Source organism: Leptidea sinapis, chromosome 39 (genome assembly GCF_905404315.1).
Source record: "Leptidea sinapis chromosome 39, ilLepSina1.1, whole genome shotgun sequence".
In the NCBI taxonomy this organism is placed as follows: Eukaryota; Metazoa; Arthropoda; class Insecta; order Lepidoptera; family Pieridae; genus Leptidea; species Leptidea sinapis.
Genome location: NC_066303.1, coordinates 4,732,009 through 4,744,571, shown reverse-complemented (window position 1 = coordinate 4,744,571; position 12,563 = coordinate 4,732,009). Strand labels below are relative to the sequence as shown.

The window sequence follows — 12,563 nt, the reverse complement described above, 5'->3', positions numbered from 1 at the left end:
ATTAGTATAATTTATTTTGTGACGATTCAATGTGATCCTCGAGGTTTTATTTGAATAAAGATATTCTGATTCTGATTCTATTTCATTTACAAAAGACTGTATAGGAATTTTCTGACAATAATAACGGTAACACAACGAAGCAAAAAAACGTTAGCGAAATGCGATTAAGCTTTCTATAAGATATGAACACGACTCTGTTAAATTTGCGATATTGCGTTGTGTCTTCCCTACGGAAAATACCACCATATAATTGAAATAGAAGCAGCTATCTGTTTGTGTGTATATTAAATTAAATTTGTGCCTTTTTAATAATTATAAGTATACATATTGAAAATATGTATATATTTTCTTTAAGTAATTAGAGGTAGGGTCCACGCAAATTAAACCAACGAAAGAGTGAGCAAAATTCAAATCACTCCAACTATTTCTACGCGGTTGAAATCGGGTTGCCTTTCCTATTTAATAAAAAAAACTATACATGAATTACTTCAGTAACACCTTTATTTCTACTGCGAGTAATTAAACTAATAAAATAAAACCTCTTAAAGTTTAAAGCTAGGATAACTGTAACTAATTAATCTATGTGTAACAAACTGGTTATTTTAAACAACTTATTCTAATTCACATATTCTTACCACTGCTTATTATAATAACTATTAATGTTAATTTTTGTTTAAGTAAATTCACAATACATACACTTATATTTGCGATCGCCATTTTCACTTAGCCAACTTAATAGAGCACCGGCACCAATAACTTGTAAGTCAAGTCTGCCAACAAATCGTCTGCTTTATGTTATCTACAGCTTATCAGCCAAGTATCATGCTTGTTTTGACTGTCGTGATCGATTCGTGAATTTCCCCAATTAATTACAGAAGCTCTTGCACATACATATTTTCTTAATAAAAGCTGAAATTCTTTGTAATTGATAGCTTTCCATTTTTTGGAAATATGCAGGCCCGTTAAAAGTCAAATAATAGTTTTTTGTAAGCTGTGCGAAAAGTTCAAAATGTCTTAATAAATCTAATTTAAGCCCACTTGTTTAGTATAGGGTATATTATTAGTATACAAGGCAATATTATAAAATAAATGGAAGAGAGGGTGTACGAGCGTACGGGTTATTTCATGTTTAGTGATCTCCGCCACCCAACTTCTCTTGCAACACCAGATGAATCACAGGAGCGTTGCCCGTGCCTTTGAAAATTGTACGCGCTTTTTTTGAAGGTAGCCATGTCGTATCGTCCTGGAAACGTGCTTTGCGCCACGGCGCAAGAAAGCAAGTATGTATTAAATTTTTATTACCAAAATATGTCAGTACAAATATTACAATTAACGAAGAAATAATACAATGTGTTGACTCAAACGTATTGATAGGAATAACTTTAGATTCACGTCTGCAATGGAATCCTCATATCACTACCTCATCAGGAAGACTCATCTAGGCTGTTTTTGCTGTTAAAGAAATAAGATTACTGTCTGATGTTGAGACAGCAAGGCTTGTATATTTCAGTTACTTCTATAGTAATATCTCAGAGTAGGGATGGACACTTACGTGGGGATCAGCAGCTGATATTCATTACATTTTTGTATTGCAATAGAGAGCCACACGTGTCATTTATAAATTAAGACCTCGTGAATAAGAAGTGAACACTTAGCAGAATTATTATATTTTTATTTATATTAACAATATTCACAAATTTCAGCCGGTAGCAGCTACATACGCGACCGGGCAGGGGGTGCTAAGTATCCCCGGGTTCGACAACGCTACAAACGAAGGCAGTGTTGGTAGGCCCCTCACAAGATGGACTGACGATCTGGTCAAGATCGCCTGAATACGTTGGATGAGGGCAGTGCAGGACCGATCGTCGTTGAACTCTTTGGGGGAGGCCTTTGTCCAGCTGTGGATGTCTTCCGGCTGATGATGATGATTCACTTAGAGATTTAAAGAAATCAATACAGTTGCTTTCCAATATATACATGAATAATAGTGTTTATCACAATATAAACACGAGAAGTAAAAAAAGCCTTGCTGTTCCAAATTTCAGACTTCATAAAACTGTTCAAACTCCCACATCATGTTACTGAACTTCCGTTACATAAATTTAAGCTTAAGAAAGCGTATTGCAAAGTTCAGGAATATTTAGACGATGAAAATGTATGGATACTATGAAAGCTGTAAAAGGATGATAAAACTTACTGAGTATCTCGCCGGTTCTTCTCAAGGCACAAGACCTTCTGGTAGTCCCTTGAACCGGGGGCATCAAAATTGGCTTTCATAATCGTACAAATCTACCTAATAATCCTAATAATCGTACCTAAATGAATAAAGAAATTTCATTCCATGCACTTACGAAAAGGCTCGTCCATGGATACTAAAAATGTGTTACGTTTTACCACATGCAATGAAAACTGCGCTTAAAATATCATGTATATATTGTAAAAGTGACTTCAAAATCGAGTCAAATGTCTATATAAAAATATACGAAGAAACATACTCCCTAATGACTGACTTTGTGCTCAAAATGTTGTGCTACACTGGAGCTCATTAGAACGATTTTTTTTTAATTGGGGCTGTTTTCGATTTCGCCCTCATTTTTTTTTATGGATTAGGAGTACAAACGAGCGTACGGGTCACCTGGTTTTAAGTGATCACCGCCGCCCACATTCTCTTGCAACACCAGAGGAATCACAAGAGCGTTGCCGGCCTTTAAGGATGGTGTACGCGCTTTTTTTGAAGAGACCCATGTCGTATCGTCCCGGAAACACCGCACAAGGAAGCTCATTCCACAGCTTTGTAGTACGTGGAAGAAAGCTCCTTGAAAACCGCACTGTGGAGGACCGCCACACATCCACATGGTGGGGATGATATCCTAAATTGTGGCGTGTCGTGCGAAGGTGGAATTCGGCGGCAGGAATCAGGTTGAACAGCTCTTCGGAACACTCCCCGTGATAAATGCGGTAGAAGACACACAATGAAGCGACGTCTCTACGCAACGCCAAGTGATCCAGCCGTTCACAGAACACTGGGTCCCCGACAATTCGAGCTGCTCTGCGTTGCACGCGGTCAAATGGATCGAGCTGGTACTGGGGTGCGCCAGACCAGAGATGACAGCAATACTACATGTGTGGCCGGACCTGCGCTTTGTAGAGCGCTAGAATATGGGGCGGCTTGAAGTATTGCCGTGCTCTATTGATGACGCCCAGCTTCTTCGAAGCCAATTTGGCTTTGCCCTCCAGATGGCCACGGAATTTTTATCTTCTTAGTTTAAATTATTTAATGATAACAGTAATAATGGTACATTCTTTTTTAAATTTCTGATTGTTTTTTGTACTTTATAAGATACACCCCGAGGGTTCCCTTGCCGAAACCCTTCGACTACAGATCCCGATTTTTCGGCAAACATTTATATCATAAGTATATCTACAGTCCAGTCAGTATATTGTCGCGGGCGGCTATCGACCGTTTTCCAGAACAACAACATCAAATGAATCACTTTCTCTAGACACAACAGATAGGTAGAAGTCAATAACCGACATTGTGGTACGGTACAACTAACGCGGTCATGCCCGACACTTATATATTAGGTGTTACTATTATGTTTAAAAAAATAAACATTTGGACTGTTGCTTCTCAATATATTCTTAAGTTTCATATGACAAAGTAAAAAATACTCTATCTGACATCGTGTACTGGTTTAGCGCCAATAACTAAATGTTAAATAGTCATAAAACTAAATAATATTAAATTTACCACGCTAATGTTACGGAGAGGTGGTACGAGTTAAACCAGTGGAATCTGCTATATTTCTTGGCATTATTCTTGATTCCTAATTGCAATGAGGCCCTATATTGAAGGATTAAGTTAAAAAATTTGACAGTTAACTGACATAGATACGGCGCCGTGCCGCGACTAGAATTCTTTAGTTACTTTCATAGTATTATGTTCTGGTATATTGTTATGGAGCAGTGCAGCCGATAATAATATCATATTTGTGCTGCAGAAGAGGACTATTCGAGCTATTTGTAACCTAGGTCCTATAGAATCATTAAGAGAAAATTTTAAAGAAATAGACATTTTGACTGTTGGTTCTCAATATATCCTTGATAATGCTCTATAATTGAGTAAAAACATATTGAGGAATTTGCTAGAAACTATGACAATCATAATGTTGAATGAGGAACAAACCCTATGCCTACTACTCGGTTAAGTCGGGTTAGTAAGTCTTTTATTGGGCGATGTATATGCTTTGACAATATGATCATCAGATACAAATACAGATACAAAACAAATGTGTTACGAAATTTAAAAGAATTGTTAATAAAAAAAACTACGTTTAAAAAAACCGACTTCAAAAACTGAAAAGTATCTGACGAGGTAAGAACCTCTGTATTGTTTTTAAAAGGTGTGACGTCATTACTGTTGACATCACAATTGCTATCTTGCTGAAGATCACTCATTGATTCTTCTAAAGAAAACTACGAGTAGGTATTATATTACTTTCGTTTATTCAACGGGCAGCGTTACGACGTCCCAGAGAGGTCCGTACCGTACGACAGCCCGAGCACGACTGACTGCAGTGTCGATCGTGCGGGCTGTATTGTTACGACCCGGCGCACGTGCTACTTTGTGTGTTGTAGTATTTGCGCCGATATATCAAATAACTAAAAATTTTATTTAATACACCTTTACTTAAATATTATTAAAATAGTATTATTTATATGTACTACCTATTAATAGGTTTTAATTCGGTGCCAAGCCCTAAATAAAATAAAACTTTATATTATAAACAGCTTACTTACTGTAATTATTAAGGTTGTCTGGCCACGCGTGTCTGTCCACTTGGGTTGTTATTTTATTATCATAAAATATTAATAAAATGTTATATAATAAAATATGTAGCATATACAAATAATATTATTTTATTAATATTAAAGGTAAATGTGTATTAAATTTAATTTTTAGTTATTTGATACTTTTCAGTTTGGGAAGTCGGTTTTTTTAAACGTAGTTTTTTTTATTGATGTGAAACATGTATAGGCGGAGGGTAAACCTTATTGTTGGCGTGGCGATACAGGCCGTGGCGACGCTTCGCCACGCTATATTGTTGTTAGCGCCATCTATATTATGTATTACGTAGTACTTTCTCTTGTGGTAACTTCGAATTTCAAAAAAATTGTGGTAAGACAGGACTTACATAATTATTTTAACAATTATATAACATCATCTTCTGGAAAAAATTCGTAATATTGTATTTTTTTATCATGCCATACTTAGTTCCTGTCATAATCTGTACTTTTGTGCCTATTACTTGTACAAAATAATTTCGATGTTTCACATCTGCCGGGCGTCCCGTGACGGCTCACAATTTTTTTTTACTTTTTAGTGTCAATTAATAATTATAATATATAATCAACCTGAATGAAAACTCCTAAAAAAGCCGTACACAAAAAATAATTATATCATCCAGGTTAACAAACATTTTCATAAAAAATGTTCACAAAATGAAAACTACTGGGCCAAACTATGTAAATTGGCCAAATGGCATCTATACTGCTGAACGAAAGAAAAAACATAAATCTCAAAGTAATCGGTGTACATACATAAAAAAATACTGATCGAATTGATAGTCACCTTTCCCACACACAGGAGGAGGTTCCTCCTGTGTGTGGGAAAGGTGACTATAGCATAAACGATTTTCTTAATGACACCACAGACTGGGAATGAAGCGGACACCCGCAGGCTCTTTAGTTAAAAATGCTTATGGTACGATAATACATTGTAATCCATATTTTATGAAAAAAGGCCCGCTGAGTTTCTCGCGCCCGTTCTTCTCAAGTCTGAGGCAGTCTATTTCGAATGGGTGGTAAAAGTTTAGACATCTCTGACGACAGAATTGAAAACTTCAAGAGCCAATGATTATAATTCGAAATCACCTACATATTATTGCATAAGGCGGCATCTAGGGGCCGGTCGTGTCCTTTCCTAGAATATTGTCGAAGGTAACGATAGCTGGTCCAAGCTCATCCGCGTGAACTATTGTAGCTTGTAGTAACTGGATCCAGTGATCGAGAACGATACTTTTGTTGTTTTTAAATGTAACACGGTCACTCTGGTGTGTGGTTACCAGACAACCACAAAAATATAAAATGAAACGAGATAGCTGATGAGCTAGCCAATTTTCTTCAACTTTCACTGAACATAAATTCTTTAGTATTGGAGAAGCCCTAACCTGTAGAGCCATGAAGAATCAGGAAACCCGCGAAACAGCTAATCTTTGGATTTCGTTACCACGCTTTATAAGAGGTGGGATGACTTGTGAATGACTTTGCATAAACTGGGCCAGGAGTCAATTACGATGCCTCATAAGTTTGCTAACTTAAAGGACACTTCTGCCAAGAGGCCTACGAAGACTTTAAACAGATTCTACTGGAGTGAGAGGCCACCAGTGAGAGCAGGATAGATTAAAGCCCTAGCACTCCAGCCAGAGGACCTATCCCACTTGAACCCCTTGAGGATTCTGCGTTAAGGGTTACATATAGGTATTGAGGATGTGATTTATATTCATTTAAGAGCGTTGCAAGGAGAAGCTTGATGTTTGATCTCCTCATCACAACGAGTATGGTTGTCATTAGGGCGTGCGTCTCAAGTCAGTACGGGCCGTCATGTAGGGGCCACAATAGATCTGCAGATGTGTTATAATCCCTGAGATTAATAATGATAAACAGTACACAGTACCTGAACAGGTCAATGATTGAAGTACGCCGAGAACTGCGTTGCCCTCGAAGTTTGGGTAGGAGGGTTGTGGATTACTGGTGCTGAGTACCTACCTAATTATTTTAGCTTTTAATACATTTTCTACATGATTATTATAATTCTTTATAAATCCACGTAATTTTTATGTTTATACCTATTAATACTTATTTAGTATGAACAACATTTCATATACCTTTTGTCCACTACAATCTTTAAACAATCATTATTGTGCTCATTTAAGTCTGAGAAATCTGTTGAATAAACATACAGCTTCCGAAGGACAGCGTCTCGTTAAAAATAAACTACGATAAAGAGATCAAAGTGGACGTAAAACAAAACAATGTTTAATTAATTTCAAGCTGTGACTTGTATGTCATGCGTGAAGTTGATTTGAAGGTTGTCAGGGAAAATTCCATCTGATATATATTATAGATTTCAAATTGAGAGTAACGTTGGATTGTGTCACTCGAAAACAGTGCACGCAAAGAATTCTGATAACTATCAGAATGCCACTTTAGATAAATTCGGACAACGGGGAACAGGGAATCCCTTTTCTATGCCACAATCATTCCAATTATGTTGCAAGATGATTCTGTAGTAGCAACCTTGGAGTAAGACGCTGGAATAATAATAATTAAATGGGTTAAGAAGGCGAACTGAATGCATGTGCTATACATGGCAGTACCTAAAGGAGTCCCACACCATTATGTTAGAAAAATATTATATTATCACTAGTATTACGAAGAGATGTTTGATCTCATTTTCGCCGCCGAATTCCACCTTCACACGACACGCTACAAATTAGGATGTCATCCCCACCATCTGGATGTGTGGCGTTCCTCTCCAGTAGAAGCAGAGGGCAGAAGCTAAGGAAGCATCTGTTCAAAAAAAGTCACAGTCATCCACAGATACACATTACCCTCATTAAGGCCACAATCACGAAAGTAATGGTCTCAAATTCTAAGTTTTGCTAGAATACTGAAGTACAAGCGTAGTTAAGACGTAAACGGCAATTAGTTGATATTACTGATTTATTGGGAATCCTTAATTAGGAGAACCAAGGTTTTTGAGGTATTTCAGATTGGAGCTTTCCATAAAATTTGCCTCTTGAAGTTTTGGAAACTTGCTATAAGCTGGACCAACTCTTATACATCTTGGGTTTCAGGATGGTGCACAAGTCATGAGAGACAATTTCAAAATATTGAGTGGAACCTGTTTCATTACCATGGATGCCTGAAGAACCCGGAATCCATGTTTAAACTATGTCAATATTGAAGTCGTAGCACTTTTTCAAAGATTATTCTATTTTCTTTTTTTTAGTTTAATTGGAAATTTACTTTTTGATCGAAATGAAGTTGAGAAAATTGATTATGCAAATAAATGTTTATGCAAATTAAAACTTTGTCTTTGACTTTAAACTAAACGTCATAAAATAATGGTCAAAATTTACTCTTTAGTAAACTTTATTACTTCACAGTTATGCTAAAATTAATCGTTTTGATTAGTGTTTCTTCCGATTTTTTTTAAAATTAGGAAATTAATACTCGACACCATTGGTCACTGCGAATCATACGTAAGTCTTATCTAATTATTTTTGAACAAAGCGCGCCTTAAAGCTAAGCTATTATAGTTTCTGTGTCGGTTGACTTTTATTTTAATATTTTTAATGTAGGTAACATCGATAAGAAATTTATACTTAAGCATATTAAAATGACCCTACGTGTTCTCCCAGATTCTCCTTCGCTACGCGAAATCGGACAAGACTCGTAGTTCTCTGAAAATTGTATTTCGATATTATTCACACGTTATACACGTGAGACTTATCAATATATCCATATAATAGATATGGATATCAGTTTAGTATCGCGTGGAATCGTATTTAGATCCATTGTGTTTATTGCCTTAACGCGTACCTAAAAGCCGGCCTACACTGATACGTGGCGTGGCGAGACGCGTGATAAGACACGCATCACACCGGAAATACACACGTCATCCACGCAAAACAACTGCGTCTGTGTGACGTTGCCGTTTCGCTACACACGCGAAATTTCGGTACGCGTCTGTGTGGTCTTACGCCCGCGGCTAAGATACAATTATAACTCTATAACCCTAGAAATAAGGGATTTCTTGTGACTAATTCTAGTAGGCTTCATAGGATAGATAATAGCTTTAAGGGTAAATGTTTACACTTTCATAATAAAGTCCCAGCCACTGTTATTATTATTAGGCATTATCTATAAATAAATATAAACGTTTTATTAAAAAATGGCTCTGTCGTAAATCCTATTACTCCCCAGCTGAATATCTAAGTGATGCCCGATCACTTAGATATTCTGCCTGCCTGGGACTAGATTATGATTTTTTATAGCAATAGCAATGACAGTACAATATTGTATATTTTTATTAAAAAGAGAGCAAAAAAGAATGCTGGGAGAGTTTCTTGCGCCGCTTCTTCTCTCTCAGAGCGCCATTTATTTCCGAAGTGGTAGTAGTATCTTCGCTTCGCTTGCCGATTGTAGTAAAGTGGAGACGTGTTTTATTTTGCTCCGCAAATAACAAATAAAGAATACTGTACAAAGTGGTTATTAAGTGTAAATCTAAACATTACTATAAAGTGTATAGTTAGTTCTATCAGTGTTTGAAAAATCAACTCATATACTCATATCACAAATATAAAAATTTTAAAAGACAACGTTAACAAGTTTTAAACCAGTGACAGTGCAGTGAGTCATTCGTTCGTGCCTCGCGTCTCGCCGCTCGCTTCTCGCGACCGCGCGCCGTGCTGCGTTTACATCGTGCCGTGCTGCGTTTACACCTTGCCGTTAGTTTAGTAATCAGTGTTACCAACTACGAAATTAACTTTCAATCTTTCTACCACCTTTACTATTACATTTTAAGATACGCAAACACAACTACATAGCTATACAATGGAAGATCAGTTTCAAATATTATTTGAAAAAATTAAAATTGAGATGCAAAGCCAAACAGCAGAACTGAAGGAATCTATTACAAAAAGTATTATGGATTAAATGGAAGAGAAATTAATTCCTTTAGTGGAAGAAAATAAAATCTTAAAAATAAAAGTAGAAAAACTAGAAAAAGAAACAGAGTTCCTGAAAAGAGCGGAGAAGAAAAACAATACTATTGTATTTGGCCTGGAAGAAAAAGAAACGTCAACCTATGAATTACTGCAAAAATTAAAGGAAAACCTGAAACATGATCTAAATATCAATATAGAAGACTACGAAGTCAACAAAATTTATCGTTTAGGAACTAAGAATAGAGATTACAACAAGCCGCGGCCGGTACTATGTTCGTTTACAAGCAACATGAAAAAGAACGAAATAATTAAAAATAAAAAGAACTTGAAGTCAATTAACATTAGTGAAGATTACTCAAAGGAAGTTTTGGAAAAGAGGAAAACTTTGCAAGCAGAGCTAGCTAAAGAGAGGAAAAGAGGCAATATAGCATATTTCAAATATGACAAACTAATAGTGAAACAGAACATACATAGCCAAGAGAAAAGAAAAAGAGAATTATCTGCTTCACCCGCCGCTTATAATGTAGATTATAAAAAACAACAGACTACTTCCTCAATCAAGTCAAACAGGACAAATGCCTTTGATATGATGAGGTCGAGATCCAACTCCCTTTCTACTATATCTAACATAAAAAAACAATAACAATTAAAAATCGGCAAACGGAAACCAAAACCAACCAAAAAAACTAACAACGAAACAAAAATTCTTCAAACTGCCCCAAGCCGACTGGTCCTCGTGGGGCATAGAGACCACAACCCTCCAACAATAAGAAATAACAATAAAAATTATAATTACAAAATACACATCGCAGCCCTCAATGTACTTACCTTGAAAAATGAAGAAAATCTCACAGAACTAATGTATGCTTTAAAACACATCAAATGAGACATTATTGGCCTAAGTGAAGTGAGAAGAATGGGGGAAAATATCATTTCTTACCCTGATTACTTGTTTTACCATATAGGCGAGACCCCGGGCCTTCACGGGGTTGGATTCATAGTAAAAAAGTATATATCAAATTACGTGGAAGGATTTGTAGGTATTTCGGAACGTATTGCCATGCTGAATATAAAATTACCTGGTAATAAAAATCCTTGGTCTATTCTACAAATATACTCTCCAACCGCACAATCTAATCCAGAAACAATAAACACATTCTACCTTGATCTAAACAATGCAATCCAAGAGCATGGCCATAAAAACCTCATAATAATGGGAGACTGTAATGGTCAAATCGGAGATAGGCGCCCAGGAGAAGAAAAGGTACTAGGACCATACAACTACAGTGACAAAACTAGAAGTAGAAATGGAGAACATATCACTAACTTTGCACTACAAAACAACTTAACCATCTTAAATACTCTGTTCAAGAAAAACAATAAAAACATGTGGACCTGGATCTCACCTGATCGTAAAACAAAAAATCAAATTGATTTTATAATGACTAACAGAAATAGCTACTTCACTAACTTCTCCGTGATTAACAAATTGAACTTTAACACTAATCATAGATTAATTAGAACAGAACTGGTAGCAAATCAACCAAAACAGTCTAGACCAAGACGAGGCCCAGGAAATATAAAGCTTGGGAAATATCAGTTAGAACAAATAACAATCAATATAAGGGACAAATTCATAGACTTTCAATCTAACGCAAAGGAGATGGGTACGCAAGAAAAATACAACTGGATAGAAAACACCATAAAACCCAAATACAACTAAATGCAAATACCAAAGATGAACCAAGAAAATGGTTGACAAAAAATACCGTAAGACTGCTAGAAGAGAGAAATCACTTAATCAAAGCCAGAGATACACAAGATAGAAGAAAACATTTAACGAAGATTAGTAAAGAAATTAAAGATAGCATAAGGAAGGATAAGAAAAAAAGTAGAATGGAAATCATAGAAGCGTATATAAGTAAAACGGGTGGAGTCAAAAAAGCATACAAAGAATTGAAGAATTCAAATGATTGGATCGTTAAAATGAAAGATGATACTGGAAAATGGAATCATCGCCGAACCGACATATTGGGAATTGCAACATCTTATTACAAGAAATTGTACAAAAGCAACCCAACAACATGTGAAAACACTTTGGTGGGTACTTCAAGCGTTTCTAGCATTCTTCAAGTTGAAGTCGAAAAAGCTATAGTCACCCAAAGTGTAGATAAAACACCGGGTCCTGATGGCATAAGCAACGAATTCCTGAGAAATTACAAGGAAGTTTTAATACCTGTCCTTACAGAGATGTTTAACACTATCTTAAACACTGAAATAATACCTCAGCAATGGACAGAGTCTACCATTATTCTGCTCTATAAAAAAGGAGATAAACATGATATTGGTAACTATCGCCTTATCAGCCTAATGTCAAATATTTACAAAATCTTCGCGATGATCATTTTAAAACGTATTGAAAGGACATTGGACGAACATCAACCGATAGAGCAGGCTGGTTTTCGTAAGGACTACTCAGTGATTGAGCACATCCATGTAGTTCGTCAAGTTTTAGAGAAGTACAATGAATACCAGCTTACATACTATATAGCATTCGTCGACTACAGTTAGGCATTTGACTCCCTAGTACACAAAAATATATGGGAAGCATTAGCAGGGATTGAGCATAAATACATTCGATTAATAAAAAACGAATACAGTCAAAGTACAGCCAGAATACAACTAGAAAAGAAGAGTCATCCATTCAAAGTAGGAAATGGCGTTATGTCTAACGACTGTCGGGAGATCCCTTACCTCTAAAAATATTTT

General features: G+C 36.1%; 2 protein-coding genes across 2 annotated transcripts in view; one reads left to right on the top strand and one right to left on the bottom strand.

Annotated features, from left to right (window-relative positions):
* The window catches only part of LOC126976185 (ceramide phosphoethanolamine synthase), a 389,843-nt gene that overhangs the window by 281,316 nt on the left and 95,964 nt on the right, over window positions 1-12,563 (bottom strand). The window lies entirely within an intron of this gene.
* LOC126976047 (uncharacterized) overlaps window positions 1-12,563 on the top strand; it is a 37,759-nt gene that overhangs the window by 24,753 nt on the left and 443 nt on the right. The window contains exons 3-5 of the mRNA XM_050824190.1: window positions 1,704-1,785; window positions 9,842-10,213; window positions 11,455-12,313. Of these exons, the coding sequence (XP_050680147.1) occupies window positions 1,704-1,785; window positions 9,842-10,213; window positions 11,455-12,313 (1,313 nt within the window). The remainder of the gene's footprint in view (window positions 1-1,703; window positions 1,786-9,841; window positions 10,214-11,454; window positions 12,314-12,563) is intronic.